This window comes from Musca vetustissima, unplaced genomic scaffold (genome assembly GCF_032173495.1).
Source record: "Musca vetustissima isolate MV318-11 ecotype Yass unplaced genomic scaffold, APGP_CSIRO_Mvet_v1 utg3339, whole genome shotgun sequence".
NCBI classification, from domain to species: Eukaryota; Metazoa; Arthropoda; class Insecta; order Diptera; family Muscidae; genus Musca; species Musca vetustissima.
Genome location: NW_026876688.1, coordinates 128,459 through 153,223, shown reverse-complemented (window position 1 = coordinate 153,223; position 24,765 = coordinate 128,459). Strand labels below are relative to the sequence as shown.

Sequence of the window (24,765 nt, the reverse complement as noted above, 5' to 3'; positions counted from 1 at the left end):
TAATAAGAACCAATCCAATTTCCAGCAAATCAATCATTTTCCAACTACAACCCCATTGACTATTCCAACAAGACGAGAAAAGCAAAATTCAAATTTAACATTCGATAATCTGCCGTTGACACGATTTCTCATCAACCAATATTTCGATAAATCGATTAGTCGATCTAACTACCCCTATGTCCACTTATCACGTGAATTTCTTCTCCTCCTCTTTCGCTTGTCATTTATACAGAAAAAAGATTGTATGTTGAGTTTTTTTGGGTCTTGGGTCGTCGTCGATTGATTTTTGTGGCGAAAAAATTAATTCAACGCAATTTTGCTGTTTTCCACCGCACAAAACTCGGTTAGAAAATTCGGGTGTATCAACCAAATAAACGTAGAATAAAAAAAGAAAATTCGCTTTAATTGTCGTTGAAAAGCTACAAAAAATGTAAGTGAAGTGTTGAAATGAAAACGAGAAAAAAAACTGAAAACAGAACTCTTAAAGAAATGAGCAACGAAAAAAGTCTCCTTAGTGACGACGACAACGACATTGCAATCAAAAAAATCATGTAAATGCAGGGTCATTTAAAACAACCTAATACAAAAACTATGAAGCTATGCAAAATTGGTGATCACGAAAAAATACGGATTAATCTATGGTTTCCAGATATTGATATTGTAGTGGAATTTCTAACACCTGTTACAAAGCCATCGTATGAAGAAAAAAAAAACATTTTGTGTTTGATATGAAAAAGAAATTTTGAAGGAACATTTTGTTTTTCTTTTTTTGGGAATTTTTAACAATAATTTAATGCCTCGAAGTGTGAGAATTTGTGCAAATACTATTGCTAAGCATTTTAACTAAATGCCTGGCTGCTAAATGTTTGTGTAATTTTCTGAAAATATTTACAAACATGCGCAGCTTTTAATAAAATCTGTTTAATATTTTTTCTGTTTCTTGTGTGGATTTGATGTGATATGAAGGAAAAAACCCGTGAGTGAAAAAAATTATCGATTCAAGCTTGTCATGTGACTGTCATCTGTCGCAAACAGCTGACATTAAATTCAAACTCACCACCGTGGCTATGAAAATACAAAAACAAAAAGATGTGCAAACAAAACACAGAGTTGCATTTGAGTGGTGAACTTCCGACAGACGGTTAGTCTAGGAGAGTGACCGAATAGGAGTGAAAGAAACTACCGTAATTTCAAACAAAACATTAACGGACAACGGTTACTATTAAATTAAATATTTAATTCCGTTAATTTCTCTGGCATGACACATTTTAAGTAAATACTAATAAAAGTTACATGACCTGGCAGTTTGTTTTTTTGGGGCTATATGTGACTGTACACGTATGGATGGATGTGGACATACATGTTTTGACCCATTGCCAGACATTTATTGATGATGACCGACCAAACGACCGACCTACCTCTTGTGTTAATTATCTGTTATGTGATTTAGTTGTTTGTTGTTGTTGGTTTTTGGAGATGTGCGTGCCAAGTGATGACTGCGCCTTTTCTGTTTTAGTTTTTGTTGGTTTTCCGTTTATTAATGTGATGAATGTTATAGGCCATGTAATGGCACTCCTGTCTTATCAGGAGTTGGGGTCAGGGACCAACACCAAATTCCTTGGAGAGAAGTATTTCATGTGTTTACATGTTTGTTCACACATAGCCTAACATTATCAAACATTTGTTTGTTTGTTTTTTCTTTACAGACATTCTGTTTATGGGGTTGTGGGGTTGGAGTTCCACCGGATCCCTTATGAAGTTGCCGGAGGGAAATTATGAAGTTGTCGTTGTTATGCCATTTTGAGGACAATAACAAAAATCATCGTCAATAAAACATTCCAATTCAACCCATGAACTCTCTACTAAATATTTACAACAATAGTTGTTTTTGTTGGAATGTCTTAGATTTAGAGGAACACCATCCTCATAGTTGTTTTGCAACTGCTTCTTACACACATCGGATTTTTTTAGAATGACATGATTTTTGTATATATTTGAAATCGCTTATGTCGGTTAAGGCACCGGCAGAATGATTTGGCTTTTGGTATGTTTAATTCATACCGAATGTAACAACAACAACAACAACGAAGCTGTGCAAAAACGAAGTTACAGACATTATGCTTGAACAATTTCGCTTCCAATCATTCGCATATGTTACGACCTTTTTGCCAAGGGATACTTCCTGTTTCATTATACGAATCTTCGACTGAATTTTACATATGGCTGGCGTCCATGCCATATATTTAATTATACAACGTTTCAAACACGGCCAGAGGATGACCTTCTCTATGTCTTCGCACTGTTTGACAAATTTTGGCAGTATCGCGGGCGTTCGATAGGTTAAGAGACCCCATAACCGCATGATCTATTGAGTGGTCTATAAAGACTCGTTCTCAGTAGTCTATAAAAACTCATTTTTTGAGGATTCTGTTAATACTCCTATCGAAAGAGATTTCGAAGAGTCTGAAAGGTAATATTTTGAGGAATCTGAAAAGACTTCTTACGAGGAGGATGAAAGGGCTCGTTTCGAGGAGTCTATAAAGACTACTTTCGAGGAGCCTATAAAGACTTTTCGAGTAGTCAATAAAACTCCTTTCTAGGAGCCTATAAACCCTCCTTTCGAGGAGTCTAAAGAATACTTTCGAGGAGCCTTTAAAGAATTTTCGAGTAGTCAATAAAACTCCTTTCTAGGAGCCTATAAAGACTCCTTCCGAGGAGTCTATAAAGACTCCTTTCAAGGAGTCTATAAATACTCCTTTCGAGGAGTCTATAAAGACACCTCTCGAGGAGTCTATAAAGACACCTCTCGAGGAGTCCATAAAGACTCCTTTCGAGGAGTGTATAAAGACTCCTTTCGAGGAGTCCATAAAGACCCCTTTGGGAGAGTCTGTAAAGATACCCTTGGGAGAGTCTATAAAGACTCCTTTCGGGGAGCCTATTCCATAGGAAACTATAAAGATTCGTTTATATGAGCTTGTAAAGACAGCTTTATTTGTTTTTAGGAACATATAAACATATTTAGGCGGCTGCAAAAACTTATTTTTAAGGTCTAAATATTTTTATTAGAATCGAAATTTTTCCATCGTTTTACTTATAACATGGGTTTTCTACAGTCGAAATCGTTTATAATGACGGTTAATGATATTTCATTATAAAGGTGTCGTTAAAAAACGATTTCGACTGTACTTGATTTCACTCAAATTAACAAATCAATTACAATTATTACTTTAACTATTTAAAAAAAAACGATATATTTTTTTTATAACTCACTTTGTTTTATTAATTGTTGATAATTTATTAAAAAAAAACAAAAACTGAAGCTTCTATATTTGTCATGATGGAATATTTAATTACATTAACGGGACAAATGGATTGCATGTTAAAAATTCCTTTTTATAACCTTGAAAATTGTCATAAAAATGGAATTACTAAACAACAACAAAAATGTATTCAATTTTCGTTACACTTATAAAGTTTTTTGTTGGCTATGCTTATGTACATTGTCCTCTATCGCTACCGAAAAAGTTTTGTTTTTGTATGAAGAGTGTTTTTTATTAATAATTAATACAAGCTAGATTGATACATGTGTAACATAATTTGTCTAATGTGTAATTGTCCAATGTAGTGCTGGTTTGATTTTTTTCTTTGATAACTAAAAAAATTGAGGGTTAATTTTTGATTAGGGACAACAGCATAAATTCTGTATTTTGAAATATATAGCACTGCTCGTGAGTTGGTATATGTCATTTACATTCACTCATACTGAACTGTTTAAAACAGTATCGGGGAAATTTTTTTTTGCCTAGTCTACTATAAGATAATGTTGGATTTCTAGGTCACACTCAATATAAAAAACGAATTCCGCTCTAAAAATGTAGACATTTGTGTCTACTTTATCGTTTTCCTCTCTTATTTTCTTTTCCTTTAATTATTGTGTGTGAATAAATTCAAATTTTGCCACATGAAAATTTCCATCTGTATTTTTTAATATTATAATTTCCTCATTGAAAAAAAAAAACACGAAATTATACGAATAATCCATACTCAATACTTTTCACATTATAAATGATTAAATGATCTATTACATACATACACTTCATATATCTCCCTGAGTGTGTGTACGCGTCCAACGACACCATAGTGTCGGAACTAATCCTTTTATATTTGTTTATGACTAGCTAATTTTATTTGTTTTACGACAGCTCTAACATACACTCACATATATAGTATGCGAACGAATGAATTGAATACGAACAATTCATTCGTTCGTTCGTATACAGGAAGTCTAAAAATAGTAACACATATCGTGTTTAAAAACAATCTCCCAAAACCGATAACTACAGTAATAATAAAAAAAACATACATATATTGACTATTTGGTTTGTTATAGTTCTTATATATAGATATTTGTTTGCTCCCTCTCGCTTTTTGTATTGATGAACAATGAAAATGAATGTGAGAATTAAGGACAACAACAACAAAAAAGGACTTTTATGATATATGAAAGTTGAGTGGCCTCTCTTCTTGAATGACTGATAGGAAATGTTTTTATCGATTGATTTATGAAGTTGTTGTTTTGACGACAATCATGTTATTTCAAAATATTGCAGAGGAGCCGAAGAGGATACATATATTTTAAGAGGAACCGAAGAGGATACATATATTTTAATTTTATAGGAACAAATTTAGAAAATTCTGTGGTCACTTCTGATGTGGTCAACAAGTTCAGCTGTTTAATATATATATATATATATATGTATATTTAATTAAAAAATATGAAGATATATTTCGTGGAATGAAAAAAAAAATATCGATTTTCTTTTAGACCAAACACATGCAATTTTAGATTTTTTTAGAAGAGAGTTTCAAAAAATTTTGGTCATTGTACCACAAGGCTACTTAAAGAGTCATATGAAAAAAAGAAAGAACAAAGAAACTCAACCTATCACATTTTGCCTGATGTTGTCTTACAATTGAGAAGGAGATGACAGTACATGAGTGAATTGAACTTAGCTCGTTCCAAAGTTCATATCCTCTTATATCGAATGAGGAGCAAGTAGTTTTGAAACAATGACAATTACATGCAAACTTAACATGCAAGACTTTTGTTTTTTTTTTCACAGTGATGTTCAGAAGTTTTTTAAAAACATTCTAGAACCATTTCTTCTGTCACTTTGAACTTGAATCCACATAGTGTCGCTACATAGAACATTTTTATATCCTCAGCCTTATGGATTATGAGAATATATACACTTTGATACGGCAAACATCATCCTCATTGAAATATTGGTTTTAGACCCCATGTTTTTTGGTCCAAATCCGCTTTAGACAATTTCGGTGTTGATTTACAAATGTCCGGCCCTCTGACTGTCTGCCCGGCCGTACGCACGATTACTCTGAAGGGAGTAACCGATTTCATCAAAACGTTGCACATCGTATTTCTTCAAAACTTAAGTCGAAGATGGACGATGTCGGTGGTCCACTCCTTCTTTCGGGTATCTCCCTCACAAAATGGTCAAAATTTTGTTGAAAAGTAATTTTGTAATATCATGTGAACGGACTATCCGATTTGATTCAAACATTGCAAAACCTATTATATTTATCAAGCCTGTATATTGGTGAAAGGTGGGACTTATCGGCGCATTCCTTCTAGCACCTCCACCGCAAAGGGTGAAAATTTACAATTTTTCCAAATCCAATATTTAGCGAATGAAAAATCCGATTTGACACAAACTTTACGCATCTTAATACTTTTACCAAAACTTGATCATGTTCGAAGATGGGACCCGACGGTCCACTCCTTCTGGTACCTCCCACACAAAGGATCAAAATCTTAATAAACTGTTAATTCAATTTCAAGCGATTTGTTGCTTCCCCCACAAAGGATCCAGATCTTAATAGACTGTTAATTCAATTTCAACCAAATTTCAACCGATTTGATCCAAAATTTGCATAATCATAATAATATTTCAAATCCTATATAAAGTCCAAAGATAAGATCCATCTGTCCACTCCTTCTGATACTACCCACACAAATTGGTCAAATTTTTTTTTTTTAATTCAATACGAAGCGAATTGAATGTCCGATTTGATCCAAACTTTGTACATTATAATATTTTTACCTTGGCTAGATCAAGTCCGAAGATGAGATCCATCGGTCCACTCCTTCTGGTACCTCTCCCACAAAGTGTCAAAACATTTAAATATTAGTAAATTCAATATGAAATGAATAAAATTTCCAATTTGATCCAAAATTTGCAAATCACAAATCACTACATAGTGTCAAAATTTTGAAAATTTGTTGATTCTATATCAAAGGAATTAGAATGTCCGATTTGATCAAAATATGTACATCGTAATAATTTTGCCAATTCTAGATCATGACATTCTGAGTTCTAGAAGGCAATGAGATTAGTGCAGAAGATGCACAAAGACCACCCGTCTCCTTGAAAAAAGTTGAAGGGTTTAACCACATTTTCCAGCAGTGGCTGATCTTCAGCTTTTTTTTAATATCCCTTACAAAGATGTCTCCCTTCTTTTTGGTATCTTGGGAGGGTTAAACCCAGACCCCATTATCAAATTGAAATGGCTGTAAATTAAAATTCCTGGTTTTGGAATGTGAAAATTTCATTTGGTGTTTCATCTCTCGAATTATAAAATACTTCTTCGCAGAAAATTGTTAAAAAGGGTCCATGCTGGCACTTTGTTCCTCTTTAAAAAATTCCTTCCCGTTTATGTTTGTTATTATTGCATTACTTTTGAACCACATTGTACACATACATATCATCACATACACATTGTGTTTTTCTTTCCTTTGGTCCTGTATGCAGACAAACTAAAAAAGCCGAACAATTTCCTTTTATTTCGTTTCGCTCTACAGCGACCAGCGCAGAGTTCATAACACGATTTTAGTTCATTTTCATTTGTCCTGGTGTGAACATTCACCAGTTAGTCTCCACGTTAGTGTTGTCTTCAACACATCGGCGGCAGGCATGACGACTACTTCTATGATGTCATGAACGAAAAAAGTTTTAATGAAATTACTCGAAAAAAAGAAAACTAGAAAGTTTCTTACTCAACTGCAGTATGGTGTCGTAGAAATTTTGAAATTTATTTAATAAAATAATTTTCATATATATTATTAAACGCGCGAATATTGTGGTGTTTTGTGGAAAATGTTAATGCGGTCGTCTCGGAATTGTTGCGAACACGTTTTTGACAACGTTGAACTTTTAATGAGAACGACATTATTACGTGTCATATATAAGAGAGTAAGTCCGGAAAGGAAGAAAAAAAAATACAATCAAATCTACAAATTCTACAATCTACAAATTTGAAAGTTTTTAAAACCAAAATTGTATTCAGCTAACTAAAGGATATTTTTTTTATATGAACAAAGTGTAAAAAGTTAAAATTTGGTATAAAAAAATCATTTAAGAAAGAAGAAGATATTTGTATTCAGCTAAACTGATAATCAAAATTATATTATTTTAATTAAGCTGGATTAAACGTGCATATATACAAAAGCTAAGCTGAATTAATATTAACTATTAGAAAAAAAATATATATATTTTTTTTTTTTGATTTCGAACATTTAACGAACAAGTTTCAACATAGTTAAACTTTTACAAAAATAGTATTCAGCTAAGCTGAATTAATATTTTCTATAAGAAAAAAGGATTTTTTATTTTTGGAAAATTGAATTAGCAGAGATCCACTAAAAATTTTTAAAACCGAATTATATTTAACTTGGAAATTATTAATTAAAAAATAAGTTAGCTGAATAGGTTTGCCTTTTTTATAACAGTTTCAGACAATATGAATAAAAATTCTTTAAGAGAAAAATATATCCATCTAAGCTGAGTACTGAAAGGAAATTGTATTCAGCTACCCTGAAGGACAATTTGAAGTAAGACAATTGTATTAAAATATTATTCAGCTAAGCAGAATAACGTCTGCATTCAAACGAAGTCTTGGGAAAGTTCAACTTACCAAGCGTGGCAACCTTGGCACTCTCAGTCCCAAAATCTCACAATAGTAAAACCTCCGCTCATTATTCAGCTAAGCAGAATACCGTCTGTATTCAAACGAAGTCATGGGAAAGTCCAAGTTGGCACTCTCATTCCGAAATCTCACAAGAGTAAAACCTCCGCTCATTACTCGGACTCGGATAACGTATGACTGATATCCCAAAAACTTTGGTGTTATGCGGCGACCTTGTGGCTATAAGGGCTTTGTAGTCGGTATACTGACTTTAAATTAAAGCTTCAACCAACTTTTTCGACTGATGTAGCCCCGTACCCTCAGTCTCAATGGTCACAAAAGCAAAAATCCAACACATTGCTCGGATTGAATATTCAACCAGGAAACATGAAAGTATCCCCGCTGACAAATAGGATCTTATGATGTATATGAATACCCCCTGGTCTTCAAAGGTCTAGGGAATTATTACACACTGTTTTTATTCTGTGGAGAGGTACCAGAAGAGACTACTGTGCAAATCTGACATTATTTTCGCTTAATAGAGGGATCTTGTTAAAAAGTGGCTTTTTATGGAAAGGAATGTGGATCGATATTCCACATCTTCGAACTGGATTTAAGTTTGGAAGAAATATTATGATGTGCAAGGTTTGGATGAAATCCATTACTCCTTTCGATTACTCAATCAAGTAATAAGATGGGACCCATTGGTCCACTCATTTCGTTACCTAGCCAAAATTTTCAATATTTGTAAATCCAATATCAGGCGAATGGAATGCCCAATATGAACCAAAATTTGCACAACCCATTATCTTTACGAAGTCTAGATTAAGTCCAAAGACTTCCTCCAAACCTCCCCCAAAAAAGGTCGCCATTTTCAATATTAGTAAATGCAATAGCAGACGAATGGAATGCCATATTTCAACCAAACCTTGCACAACCTATTGTCTTTACCAACCCTATATCAAGTCCGAATATGGGACTCAGTAGTTCACTCCTTCCGGTACCTCTCTCACAAATGGTCAATATTTTATAAAATTTTATCAAGATTAAATCCGAAACCTCTTTAATAAAAACATATCTCTTATATAAAGTTCAAAATAAAATTTGTGTGTGATTTCGAAGACCTTCGCAAACCATAGCTTAGGGGTATATATCTGTCGGCAACACCGACTGACACTTTTTTACTTGTTCTTAGTCATGTACTATTTTTTGCTAAAGCTGTGAATTTTGGTGGTGTATATATTTTCGAGAAGACGGTTAGAGTATATTACATTACATATTACATAAACGACTCCATCCCGATAGAAGGTAGGAATCCTAATTCTACAGTAACCTGTTATAACCCCTACAATATGTTTATGTTTATTCTTCCTTAGTGAGTTAGATTTTCGTCGTTAAAACTCCAGATGGAGTGCTAATGTCTGCCTTCTCGTACCGGAAAATTTTGATAATTTTGCAAAGTATTAACTGAAATCTTCCCTAGACTATATGATTCCCTCGAAGAAAATCTGCTTTCAGAAATAAAAATATTCAATTTTATTATTGCATTTAAGTTTTATATTGCAATTCCTAGCAAACTAACTTTGAAACTCTTAAAGAAGACGAACAAAAGTGGCATTGAACCAAAGGTTGTCTCGCTGCCTACCATGCTATAATATTTTCAATTGGAAAACTTGACTGCTTTTGTTAATAAATTATTTATCAATAAGCATGGGTCGTCTTCTTCACCTGTCTTAACTACATGGAAATGTCACCACCAGTCATGGTGTTGTCTAACAAATTTCATTTGTTGTAGTTTTTTATTTTTGCTAAAAAAAACCAACAAACCAAACCGTTTATTCAATTTGATCTTCCATGAAGAAGAAAAAAAGAATTGAACATTAAATATTAAACATTTCCAAGCGGCTATTGGCCAGGTGGTGATGTTAATGGTTGGTTGTTCGGTCGGATTTATGTAGATAAGTTGATTTGGTTTGAGAAATTATTTAAATATTCCAAATGGGTGTGGGCAGGTGTGTGTGTTTGTAATTGAAAATAGAGAAATGGTTGTGGTTTTTTTTCAGGGTAACCACCTTCCACCCCATCAGATGTAGATTTACTTGACCTAGGATATTAATGTTTCATTGACATTGAAAATCGAAAGTAGGAAGTTATTATTTTTGTATCAAAAAACCACCGTAATTAGAATATGTTGGTGTTGATTGTGTGTGAGAGAGGGAGGGCGAGGAAAATACATTTTCGATTTAAAGATTAAAAATAGTAATACAATTATTATATAACATATCAATTCCAGGGAAATTATAATAAATTAAAACAGCTGTGTTTATTACAATTACAACAATAACATGTTAATGGGACCTAAAGGGCAGGGGTGTAGGGTTAATCTAATTTTGTTAGGAGGGCACAAGAACAAAAAATATATTTTTCATTAGGTTTATGGAAATGACCGAGATGGCCCCGTCCAAATCTTTACTAATACTATGTTGATTTGAAGTTCTACTGCAATTTCAAACATAAGAGTTATTATTTAGGTATTCAAAAACATATGTCATGTTTGAGAGAAATAATAGAATGTGTGTGTCGTATCTAATACACTGAAATTTTTCATGAAATGTTCATAGGCTGTCCTTTGTCCTCAACAGCTTCATGAATTTTTTGGGGTATTGAATCAACTCTGGGCCTTTGGCGTAGGCTTTAGCTTTCATAGGCCCTAGAGGCCTAAAAATATATGTAGGAAATTTGTCACAAGTTTTGAAATTTCTATAAGAAAATTTGTTAGGTCTCATTGGATATTTTTCTTGGGCCCAGAAGCCTACAAATTGTATAGGCCCTAGGGGCCTAAACATTTTTGTAGAAAATTTTTATAGTCCTCAAACGTTTGGAAATTTCTATAAGAATTGTTTTAGGCCTCAGAGGACATTTTTCTTAGGCCCCAAAAGCCTACAAACTTCTATAAGGCCTACAAATTTGAATAGAGGCTTTTTCATAGTCATCAGTAGCCTAGAAATTTCAATAGGAAATTATCCATAGGCCTAAATTTGAATGTGAAAAATTTTGGATGCCTACAAATTTTTGTAAGTTTTTTTTTGTAGGCCTCAGGCTTTCGAAATTTGTTCATATACCTCAGAGGCCTACAAATGTCTATATCGAAATTTGTTCATATACCTCAAAAGGCCTAAAAAATTCTATAGAAAAATTGTCTTAGGCCTTAGAGGTCCACAAATTTCTGTAGAAAAAGTTTCGTTGGTCTAAAAATTTCATTGGGAAATTTTTTGTGGACTTTCGTGGATAAATTTATAATATATAAAACCCAAGAGCACCTCCTGATAATACCAACAGTTTTACACGACTTTTGATTTTTTTTCAAAGGACAGCAAAACTTTTCTTAATTTTTTTTATTTTTCTCTAACATTATTTTCTTCCTATTTACAGAAATCAGCAAGATGTCCGAGTACTGGCTTATTTCAGCCCCTGGCGATAAAACCTGCCAGCAAACTTTTGATACCATGAACAATCTCACCAGCAAACAAAATAATTTGTGTAACAACTTTAAGTTCCATATTCCCGATCTGAAGGTAAGCCTCACACACTCCAATGAAATTTACCAACAAAATTAAAAATAAATATTATTTCTCTCTCCCCTATACAGGTTGGTACTCTCGATCAATTGGTGGGTCTCTCCGATGATTTGGGTAAATTGGATACTTATGTTGAACAAATTACCCGTAAAGTTGCCGCCTATTTGGGTGAGGTCTTAGAAGATCAACGCGATAAATTGCATGAGAATTTGCTCGCCAACAACAGTAAGTACAATTATGCTAATTTAAAGTCCGAAAACAAAAATATTTAGTTTACAAAAGTATATCTAGCAGTAGAAGGCATTTTTATTTACTAACTTTTGACGAAATAATATATAACAAATAGTTTATTTTTTCGAATTATTTTTTTTTTGGGAATGAGTAAAAAAACTAACCAAAATTTTTAAATATTAAATTATATTAACAAAATTTATAGTCTTAAACTATTTTATTTAAAACTCCTTTTAATGAATGGTAGTTAAACAAAAATAATACATTTATATTTAAATATTTTATCTTTTTTGAAATAATAATATCAAATTCTACACAACAAATTATAGAAGATTTAAAAACTAAACGTTTTTCAATGAGGTTCGTTCTCTATTTGAACATTTCAAGATTTTTTTTTCATTTTCTTTTTTCTATTTTAAATTATTTTTTCTATACATTTTACTTTAGTCTTTTGTTTTGAATTTTATCTTAGTTTTATTTGTTTTTATTTTTTCTTGATTATTTGAATTTTTGTTTCTTGAACTCATATAGCACCAGCCACATTCATTACATACATCTCTATAACAATTGGTATTTCCATTGTTTTAGAGATTTGCTTTTTATATTATCTGTTTCCAAACAAACAACTATCATGAAAAAAGAAACGGTTCCCATATTTTTTGTGGACGTTTTAAAGTGAAATTATTGTATTTGTTTTTGTTTTTCGTGAAATTGTTAAATTTTGTGTTATACTATTTTGGTTTTTATTATATTACAACAATTTGATGATTATTGTCAATTGTATATTAATGCGTAACCCAACCAAACATCACAAAACAACAACATCATACATACATACACAGTCTCTAATACTAATATTCATCATAAATATTTTTTCTTCTGTATATTTACTTTAGTGCAAATTTTAATATTTTGTATTATTATTACACAGTGAATTGAGTACATAAATCATCAGAGAGAGATATATTTGTACATATTTAAACGTAGTAATTGTTAAAAATTAGATATACTTATTTTCATTACAAATAATAATTGTTTGTGTTGTCGTTTTTGTAGGCCTACACATTTTAATGGGACACTTTTCGTAGGCTTCAGAGGAAATTTTTAAATGAACTTAGCATGATATTTTAAGAATAATTTTAAAAGAACTAGGGTTGGATTTTGTAGGCCTACAAATTTTAATGGGACACTTTTCGTAGGCTTCAGAGACCTACAAATGTTTGTAGGAAATTTTTAAATGAACTTAGCGTGATATTTTAAGAATAATTTTAAAAGAACTAGGGTTGGATTTCTTAGCAATTTTTTATACCCTTCACCACACTGTGGTACAGGGTATTATGTCTGTGTGCAGGCAAAAGGAATCGAGATAGACCCATGGGTCCTTTAGAGCATCGTACTGCCAATATTGGTCCGATTGAAACAAAATTTTACCCAGAGTGCTGAATTATGTCCAGATTGATGTATACGAAGTTTTGTTGGAATCGGTCCAGATTTAGATATAGCTAGTTATATCAGATTTTATATAAATGGAGCATCACAGAGGCAAATTCAGGCCGATTGGCACAAAATTTTGCACAGTCTATTGAATTAGGTCCAAATGTATGCGAATTTTTGTTAGAATCGGTCCAGATTTAGATATAGCTCCCATATATAGTTTCGTTGGATTTTAGGTAAATGGTGCACCAAACTGAAAATATTTACCCGATTGGGACAAAATGTTGCATAGAGTACTGAATTAGGTGTGTATGCGAAGTTTTCTTGGAATCAGTACAGATTTAGATATAGCTCCCATATATAGATCCGTCCGATTTTATGTAAATGGTGCACTCCCAATATTGGTCCGATTTGGACAAAATTTTGCACAGCATACTGAATTCAGTCCAGTTTTAAATCTATGAAGAAAAAAGCCTTTGAGACCTAAAAAATACTAAATTAATATTAAATCCATATATGGAAATTTTCGTCAAAAAATATCTCCTGCTGACGTATTCACTACTGATTTAGTATATTTTTCAATTATTTTAAATTTGGTAATTTTTTCAGCGGTTTCAAAATCTGCTTTAAGGAGAGTAAACAAAGTTCGGGCAGGCTATTTTTTATTTTACAATATATTTCTAGGAATATTATTAGCCTAAAAGAAAATACGTTAAGAATTTTTTAACATTTCTCTATTTTTTATTTACTCATTTTTATTTTCAAATCACTTAAAACTAATTGCCTTAATAAAAATCCAACACGAGCAAATTAGTTTATAAGATCCAACAGTAACTTTCAAACACCACTAACACTGTATAATTTATGGAAACCCCCATCCTATATTTCCCTTAATTTAAGAATACAAATCCTTTCCCTGTCCTGCTTTCCCATCCAACGCCAAAAAAAGTCCCCTAGTCTTACACTTATGTTATAACTTGTTATTATTGTTACATTCATTTTTTTTTATTTTACATTTATGTTCCATTAACTCAAAACTCAAATCATGTGTTTCTACTTCTTACTATTATTATTGTTATTATGATTTCAATCATTTCAATAGACAACAAACAGTGTCGTTGTTTGTGTTTTCTAACTATTGGAAAACAATTAGTTTTTAAATCATTGCAAAATATATTTCTTAACAAAAAATATATACAACAAAGCAGACCAAAAAAGGCTCTCTTGTACAGAGTCTTTGGAAAAAAACCCCAACTCATCAAACAATTTTTCTTAAATTCTATTTTTGTTGGTCTCTCGCTGGTTCGACTAGAATTATTCATTGTTATACGATTTCTCATTTGTGTCCCTTTAATTTTCTTGAATTTTGAAATATGTTAAAACGTTCTTGTTCACATCATATATTCGTTCGTTGTTGTTGTTCAATTTCTTTTTTACTAGTGATGTTTGTGTATGCGTGTGTGTGTGCATCTCTTTACTGCATATTTGTACATAACTCTCAATATTTTTTGCAAATATTTTCAAATCATGGAATCTATATTTTGTTTTTTTTATATATATAATTTGCCAACATTTTTCTACTTATTCGTATTTTGTTTTTATTGTACGCTGCCAATAATTTGTTTTTCAATTGCAAATTGTTTACATTGTTTTGTTTTTATTATAGTTGTAAACAAATTTAAATCCAAACATCTTGGCACATTGTTTTTTATATTATCTACCTTACCTTACTTTAGTTTTAGTTTCGATTATTTTCCTTATTCTCTTCCTCTTCTTCTTCTTATTTTTATTTGAATGAGTTATTTTGATTTTGTTATCCTCCTTTACTCAAATCTTTTTTTGATTTCTTTCTTTAAACTTTTTAAAATAGTAATAAAAATGACTTCAACAGGAGTTACGTGAAAGGGATTTTACTACTAGGTACAACTTAGCCTAAGTTTACACGGTGCTACAGTAATTAATTATAAATTATCTTATAAAGTGTGGTTATGACTGTCTATTTTTATTAAAAATATTTTTTGTTTGAAATAGGATCAGATTTTGATATATCTCCCATATATATTTCCGTCCAATTTATGACAAAATTTTGCACAGCTCAATAAATAGAGCTTAGAATGACATGTGTTAAATTTCATTGAAATCGGTTAAGATTTAGATATAGCTCCCATATATATGTTCGTCCTATTTCATACAAATGGTACAACAAATACCCAAAGTTTGTCTGATTGTGGGGTGATTTGGCACATCTAAACAAATTGAGCCTAAAATGTATAAAATTTTATTGAAATTGGTTCAGATTTAGAAATAGCTTCCATGTATATTTACGACTGATTTCATCTTCATTGTGTACCAAATAACCAAATTTTGACCCATTTGCATGAAATGTCATGCCAGATTGCCGAATGACATGTGTATGATAGATTGAAGTTGCCTCTATATAACAACTAACAAAGGGATCATTACTTTAATTAGGCAAAAAAGGAACTTGTATCCTATATTAAAAATGCTACGTCTGTCTGACCGGCAGACGTAGCATTTTTACTATAGGTTTCAGGTTCCTTTTTTGTCTAATTAAAGTAATTTTAAACTATACAAATAATTAAAAAAAAAAACAACTTGTCATAACCTCACTTTATTAAAAAAACAAGAATTTTTTTGTAGCGTACATATTAGTATAGTATATACGAGTATATATGAACTATTTTTATATATCAATATATATTATCTTTCAAATATCACCGTATTTTTGTTTACGAATCGAAAACAACAAATCAGCAGTAGGATATTTTAGTTGTAAATAGGATTCTCCCTTAAATTTTTTACAAAAAAAATAAAATAAATAAAAACAAATGTGTATATATAAATATATATGTACCAAAACCCTTTTAAACTATTGAAAAAAATCGAAAAAAAAACTGAAATGTTTTCAAATTATGTTTGAATGCTATCAAAAAACAACATCAACAATTAACCATAACACCCTGTATGAAAATCAAAACAAAATTCAAATTAAGGTCCTGGGCCACCCGATGATTGCTGTACATCAACAACAACGCATGCTACAACCTCCTTCTCCTCCAATACCAACACCAACACCCATAGCACCACCATACATTCAGATTTAACTGGTAAATCTTCGAATTTGTCGAATAGCCATGACACAACAACTACCACCACTACAACTACTTCTTGCTCAGTTTGCCCATCGGGAAGTTGTTTGAATTTTTCCTCCAATGAAGAATGTGATCTTGATATCTTATCATCCTCCGCCGCCGCCTCACCACCGCCAACGTCGTCGTGTCCATGCGATTTGGCGAGTGATGGTGCCGATGAGGTGACAAGCCTTACAGCGATCAGTCCTACGACAGTGGCCAATGACAATTGTACCCTGACATCGGCAAATTCGGTGATGAATTTAAGATCAATTAATCCATTTCAACAACAGTGTGGAACAGCAGCAGCAACAACAACAACACGTCAACGACACTTTGGTCTAATGTCACCTCTAAGGAAAGAAAGCGGCGCCACTTCTTCATCAAGTTTTAGTATATCCACAGCCATTACGGCCGCAAATACATGTGCCACCGGCCCAGTGACTACAGCAAATAGTTTATATTTTTGTTCAAGTTCCGCTCCCACAACAGGTTCCAGCAATTTTAGCGCACGCTCTCTGCTAAATAAGCTAACATCCAGTCATCACAACAATAACACTTGTAGCATAAATAATAATTCAACATCCACAACGACCACAACACTGTGCAGTTTGTCGAATCAAAAGACGATGCCATCGACACCGACTTATCACCAAAATTCCGGTTCTTCGTCGACTACTCGTGGTTTTGCTGGCTTCTTTTGTAGTAATCATAGCCGTAGTATTTCGAAAATGGATGTCAACAATGAAAGTCATCATCATCAACAGCAGCACCAACACTGTCATCAAAATCACAACCAGCAACGTCACTCCCACATCCACAACCATCCACATCAGCATCATCACCATGAACCACATGACCATTATGGTGGTGGTGCTGCTGCTGACAACAATCAGCAGCAAAAACATTTGAAAAGTTCTGATAGTTTATCGGATGATGTTAGCGATACATTTGAATGGTGGTTTCAAAGACACAAACGACATTCAACAAAAAAGAGCAGGTATACCCAAACACGCCTCCCAGCATTGTCCTCCCTCCTCCTCACATAGACAACATGCTATCATCAATATTGTCACATTTCATCCATACTCTGTGGAACCATTTTTTTTTAATTTTTCTTTATTTCCTTCATTCGAATTGTTATCAGATTCATGTCAACAACAAAGGACAGAATAAAAAAGGAATGACACATCCTTCTTCATCGCTGCCGTCGTCGTTTGTAATTGAAGTTATCTTTACATCTTATATTTTGTTTGCAAGCTCTATTTTTAAACACCAGTCTATTTTATTTTTTATTTGACTTGAGTATGGAATAGGAAATACACCTCATATATAGATATAGCTCCTATATATATTTTTTTGACGATTTCATCTAAAATAATACTCAACGTTTGTCCGATTGAGACTATATTTTACACATGTTACCAAATTGAACCTACAATCTCGTGTATAAAGTTTTATTGAAATCGGTTCAGGTTTAGGTATAGCTATCCTATATATGTTTGTCCGATTTCATAGAAGTTCTGCACCAAATAACCAAAGCACAGTGTACCGAATTAAGTGTGACATATATTAAGTTTTATTGATATCGATTTTTTATGTAGCTTCCTTATTTATTTAATCTATCTGATTGCGTCAACATTTTACATAGCGCATTGATTTGACCTTGGAGTAAAGTATGTTAAGTTTCATTGAAATCGGATCATATTTAGATATAGCTCCCATATATATTTTCGTCCGATTTTGTGAAAAATGGATCACCAAACTCCCAATGTTTGTCCGATTGAAACGAAATTTTGCATAGCGTAATGATTTGGCCATAGAATAAAGTATATTACGTGATATCGGTTCAGATTTATGGTATAGCTTCCATATATATATTTTTCACAAATATTTTTTCGTCCGATTTACGAGGGCAGTTCGGATAGGACAAAAAGCGCGGTATAAAGTATTTTGGAAACTTCCATCTCTGTTATGAACACATGTTAACTTTTGTTTCGATCTAGCAACTCCTTCATATAGAAACAGGTATTCAAAATATACGCATCCGCAATTTTTTACAATGGAAAAATTAGAAATACGTGTTTCCATTGTAAAATATAGTGCGCCAAATACCTAAACGTCTGTCCGATTGTGTCAACATTTTGCATACCGAGCCGAACTGAGTCTAAAATGAGGTGTATAAAGTGTTATTCAAATCTGTTCAGATTTAAATATATTTTTTTGTTTTTAGTTCCTTACGGCGGAATAAATTTAAAAAAGCTTCCCAAAGAAAAGAATACTTTTTATTTAAAATTTACTTTTTTCAAACCACTGGCACATTATTTTCACCATTAACACCCACACCCTCATTTCATTTCCACCATCATTCCCTACCACGACCATTTCCCCCCAAACAAATCAAATTTTCTAACACCACACTTATGGCTCTGCTCTTCACTAGTATTTGAATTTGTCTATTTTCTTTTCGGTTTCGTTTTTTTTTGTGCAATTCTTCCTTTCTTTTTTTCGTTTCGGTTATTTTTCCCAACGCCACCACCAACAACCACCAAAAAAAACCTTCCCATTTTTATTGCAAAAAACAATCAAAATATATCTAGCAGTCAATCATCAACAACGAGTCAATTAAATTTAAATATTTTATTTAATTTAACATCAACACATAGATCGTCGCCAGTGAGTAGTTGTTGTGGCAGTAGTAGCCATGGTCGTTCCAGTCCGGATATTGATATGGGTGAACCGCCAGCGATGCCTTTGAGTCCAGGTTAGCGGGTTGTGTTTTGTACTCTATGCTCTACTCCTAATTTGTGTGTATGTGTGTGTGTACATATCAAAATAAAAAAAAACACAAACAAGAACATATTTCCAAATCTTCTTCTTCTTATTCTCTCAAAAACTTTTATCACTGAATATTTTATTTACTTAAAAAAATACTATTGTAACACATATAATTCATACAAAATGAAAAAAGTATGATGTGTACTGTAACCTTTCTTTTGCCATATCTTATTTTTGTTTTTTACCTCTTTTTTTCAGTTATATTTATGAATTTTGTTTGTTCACAGATTTTTTTCTCCACCACCTCTTTCTTCTAATAATGCTGAAATGTATTTGCTATTCAATATTGTTATACTTTTTTCAAAATGGCTATAACCGACAGAAGCGGTTCTATTGTACAAGATTCGATTTTTTACTATATACCGCTATACTATGCTATATTTTATTTTTTTTTTAATACAAATACCTTAATTTTAAGTATGATATGCGATATATTAAAAAAATTTTGTAAATATATTTGTGTGTCATGTCTTGTTTTGATATCTTTAGACTCTGCTTCACACTGTGGAACAGGATATTATGTCTTTGTGACAGGTAATATGTAAACGGAGTCGAGATCTCGACCAATATTTACTTCCCGTCCGTCCGCCTGTTTGTCGACCGATTTCATCTAAATGGTGTATTAAATACACAATGTTTGTACGATTGAGAGAAAATTTGGCACAGCCTACCACTTTAAGTCTAATATGACGTGTGTGAAGTTTTGTTCAAATCGCTTCAGATTTAAATATAGCTTCCATATATAATTTCGTCCTATTTCATATAAATGCTGGACTAAATATCCAACGTTTGCGTTTAAGTTTTTTGTGTAAGTTTTATTGAAAACGTTTCAGATTACATCTAAATCATGGACCGATTTCATCTAAATGATGGACCAAATACTCAACATTTGTCCTATTACGACGAAATTTGGCACACTGTATCAAATACAGCCTAGAACGTATAAAGTTTTGTTCAAATCGGTTCAGATTTGTATATAGCTCCCATATATATATTCGACCTATTTCATGCAAATTGGGCACTAAATACCCAACATTTGTCCGATTTACACAAAATTTTCCGAAATAAGTCTGGAAGGACGTGTATTAATTTTTTGACATCGATTCAGATTTACATATAGCTCCCACATATATATTTTCGACCGATTTCATCTAAATGATGCATCTAATACCCAACGTTTGTCCAATTGAGACGAAATTTTGCACAGTGTATCGAATTATGCCTAGAATGACTTTTATTTAATTTTGTTATAATCGATTGAGATTTGAATATAGATCACATATATATTTTCATCCGATTTCATGGAAAATGTGCATCAAATACTCAAAGTTTGTCCGATTGCGACGAAATTTTGCTCAGCGCATCAAATTATGTCTTAAGTTTTATTGAAATCGATTCCGATTTAAATATAGCTTCCATATATATTTTCGTTCGATTTCATGCCAAATACTAAATTGGCGGCATACCAAAGGACATGTTTCAAGTTTATGTAAATGGATTCATCGGACATTAGCCTTTTTCCTGACTGGTTTGTATGTTGAATTGTGTTTCAACTTATCAGGTTTATGATTACTAAAACAAAAATGTCAAATGCATGTATCACTTGTTGTAAAATGATGTTATATACTTAATTTATGAATTGTTTTTTTTTTTTTTTTTTTGTTCAAAAACACTGAAGGCTTATTTTAATATTTTTTCAAATATATATATTTTTTTTAAACTAATGTTTAAAATTGTATGTTGTGGCTTAGGAAAGTTTTTCAAAAACACTAAATGCTTATTTTAATATTTTTTAAATAAATATTATTTAAATATAATATTCATGTTTAAAATTGTGTGTTGTGGCTCACGGAAGTTTGTTTATCTTAGCTTTTTGTGTTATTATCTGTATATATAATGCTTGCTTGTGTTATTGTCCATTTGATCTGCCAAAAAACATATTTTGTTGTTGCTTTATTTTTCTTATAGATAATATAGTGAACAAAACGTTTTATAAAATTCAAAACAAAAAAGAAAAATAATCAAGAAAAAACCACTTATTAATAGAAATAGAAATTGCTTTAAAATATATTATTATTATATTTTGTTTAAAGTAAAACTGACAAGTTTTATATATGCTTAACAAAAATCACTTTAAAATATAGTATCTCTCTCTATCTAGTATAAAATTGTGTATGTGTATTATTTGTAGTAATTTTTTTTAATTATTGTATTAATATATAATATTATTAATCATTTCAAATTTTAATAACAATTTCTTTTTTTATTATTTTGCTTTTGCTTCTGTTTTTAATTAAATTAGCCGATTTACCCAACTACATTACACGCTTCCAATGGGATATGGCCAAGTATCCAATTAAGCAATCTTTGCGTAATATTGCCGATATCATTTCTAAACAAGTTGGCCAAATTGATGCCGATTTGAAGACAAAATCAAATGCCTATAACAATTTGAAGGGTAGTTTGCAAAACTTGGAAAAGAAACAAACGTAAGTTAACGAAAACGAAGTTCAAAAAAGAAAAAAGTTACAAATAAAAGAGAGATTAAATCGATTTTTAAAAATTTAAATTGAATAAATTTGATATTGATTATAGCTACCAAATAAGAGATTTCCACTGTAAAACACAGAGATTTTCTTTTATATTTCCAGTAAAAATTATCGAAAAATACATTTTGCTTTATTAAAAAATAGAATCGATTTGGTTTCTATGATCACAATACCCATTGTAACACTTAGCATGTTTGGTAATATATTAACAAATTTGCACTTAATTTAATTAACCAATAAATGTGCATTTTAGAATAATTTTTTGAACGTAACTTATAATCAAAAAAAATGATGAGCCATCAAAATTGTTTCTATTTCCCTCAAAAAAATATTAGTTTTTATACCCACCTACACCACAATATGGTACAGGGTTTTGCATATGTTTGTAACATAAAGAAATTTTGCACAGTGTACTAAATAAGTCATAGAAGTGGTATGTTAAGTTTTTTTGAAGTCGGTTCAAATTTAGATATAGTCCCATATATATTTATTTCCATCCGATTTCATCTAAATAGTGCACCAAATACTCAAAAATTGCTCCGATTGCCATGAAATTTTGCACGGCGTACTGAATAAGGCCTAGAATGATGTATGTTAAGTTTTATTGAAATCGGTTCAAATTTAGATATAGTTCCCATATATAATTTCGTCCGATTTTAAGCAATTGCGCACCAAATGCCCAATGGTTGTTTGAGACGAAATTTTGCACAGTGTACCGGATAAGGTCTACCATGACGTGTGTCAAGTTTTGTCAAATCTGTTCAAATTTAGATATAGCTCTCATATATATTTCCATTCGATTTCTCCTAAATAGTGCACCAAATACACAAAAACTTTCTCCGATTGGCATGGAATTTTGCAGTGTACTGAATAAGGCCTAGAATGATGCATGTTAAGTTTTATTGAAATCGGTTCAAATTTAGATATAGCTCCCATATATATTTTTGTCCGATTTTATGCGAATTGTCCACCAAATGCCCACTGGTTGTTTGATTGAGACGAAATTTTGCACAGTGTACCGGATAAGGTCTATCATGACGTGTGTAAAGTTTTGTCGAAATCTGTTCAAATTTAAATATAGCTCTCATATATATTTTTGTCCGATTTCATCTAAATAGCGCACTAATGTAACTGGCACATATATTGTCAACCGATTTCACCAAATACATGTTCCTCATTAGAATAGAACAAACTTAGGAGTACCTTTTCTGTGTAACCCAAGGTGGTGTAGGATATTTTATAAGAGGCCCCGTTCGACATTGGCTTTTCCCCTTACTGGTTTATTAATTAATTTCCCTTGGTTTTTTTACAATTTATTCAGTGGCAGTTTGTTAACCCGTAACTTGGCTGATTTGGTTAAAAAGGAACATTTCATTTTGGATTCCGAGTACTTAACCACACTTTTGGTCATTGTACCAAAGTAAGTAGCAAATAATTTGCAATTTTCCGCTATTTTCTAAACTAATTAAAATTTTGTTTTCCCTTTATTTTCTTTTCTCTTTAAATTAGAATGTTGGCCAACGACTGGATGGCTAACTATGAGAAAATCACCGATATGATTGTGCCACGTTCATCGACGTTGATTACCCAAGACAATGATTACTGCCTGTACAATGTTACCTTGTTCAAGAAGGTTGTCGAAGAATTCAAGTTACATGCCCGCGAAAAGAAATTCATTGTACGCGATTTCGTTTACAATGAAGAGGAATTGGCCGCTGGCAAAAATGAAAGAACCAAATTGATTACCGACAAGAAGAAGCAATTTGTAAGTAACAAAAAATATATTTAATATAAATAAAAATTACTAATTAATCTGTTGGTTTATTTCTCAAATAGGGCCCTTTGGTCAGATGGTTGAAGGTTAACTTCAGTGAAGCCTTCTGTGCTTTGATCCATGTCAAGGCATTGCGTGTCTTTGTTGAATCTGTTTTAAGGTATATATCTGGACGAAAATGTTTTCATTTCTCATCAACATATAATTTAATACAATATTGTTGTTGTTTCCTTTCTATAGATACGGTTTGCCTGTCAATTTCCAAGCCATTCTCATTGAACCCAACAAGAAGAGCATAAAGCGTCTACGTGACTGCTTGAATCAATTGTATGGCCATTTGGATGGTGCTTCAGCTGGTGGTCAATTGTCTGGCAGTGGTGCTGATGTAAGTATTGGAAAAATTATCCTTGTCCATTCTTCTATCCTCCTCTTTTTAAACTTCCGCTTTATCCAATGTGCCAAAATAATAATTTGTTTCCTTACTTATTTGCTTCTTTTCCAGAATGTTGATATTCCCGGCTTAGGTTTCGGACAAGCTGAATACTATCCATATGTATTCTATAAAATCAACATCGATATGATAGAAGCTGCTAAAATGTAAAACCTGAGCTGTATTGTTTTTCCATGGAACAAAGGAGCAAGCAAACACCTTATATATATGGATATGTATGTGTGTGCAACAAAAACTACAACAACAACAACAAAAAAACAATATAAATTCTTAAATAATAATTAGCTTAATTTTTAAAAATAATGTCGTGTATAATTGTAATTTCAAAAAACAACAAAAAAGAAACCTAAGTAAAACTTAATACTATGTATGTATTGTACAAAAAAACAAAACGAAAAACACAACTATCTAATCTAACAAAGAAACAGAAGCAGTGATACACCAACCCAACAATCCCTAAAAAAATATTATTTATTTGGAAGAAAAATTAAACTCTTAAAAAAGAAAAATAGCTGGCGGCGGCTTGTTAATTTTTTCTTCCCATTTTTAAAGCTCTTGTTTCGTTGTTTATCCCTTTGCTTTTTTATTAAATGTTAAGTTAATATCTTCCATTCTTTTGTCCATATTTGCTATTACATATTTTTTAAACAAAAAATAAGATTCCTCCCTTATTTCGTAACACTCTATTATAATTACTACTACACCCACTACAATACAAAGAAAAGCGCAGAACTTTATTTGTTTTGGTTGTAATTAATTTTTTGTTTGTTTTGAT

At 31.9% G+C, this 24,765-nt stretch overlaps 1 protein-coding gene across 2 annotated transcripts; it reads left to right on the top strand.

The window, feature by feature from the left end:
• Window positions 1-383: 383 nt before the first annotated feature.
• On the top strand, window positions 384-24,177 carry LOC133321264 (V-type proton ATPase subunit C). Of its 2 annotated transcripts, none has more exons than XM_061530359.1 (9): window positions 384-430; window positions 11,416-11,558; window positions 11,633-11,786; window positions 21,519-21,705; window positions 23,087-23,185; window positions 23,275-23,530; window positions 23,602-23,699; window positions 23,780-23,924; window positions 24,042-24,177. In XM_061530359.1, the coding sequence occupies exons 2-9, from the start codon at window positions 11,427-11,429 to the stop codon at window positions 24,138-24,140; spliced, it is 1,170 nt and encodes a 389-aa protein (XP_061386343.1). In that variant the 5' UTR covers window positions 384-430; window positions 11,416-11,426; the 3' UTR covers window positions 24,141-24,177. The 2 variants fall into 2 exon arrangements, with proteins under 2 accessions (XP_061386343.1, XP_061386345.1); XM_061530361.1 differs by lacking the exon at window positions 384-430 and adding an exon at window positions 7,230-7,271.
• The last annotated feature ends 588 nt before the right edge of the window (window positions 24,178-24,765 follow it).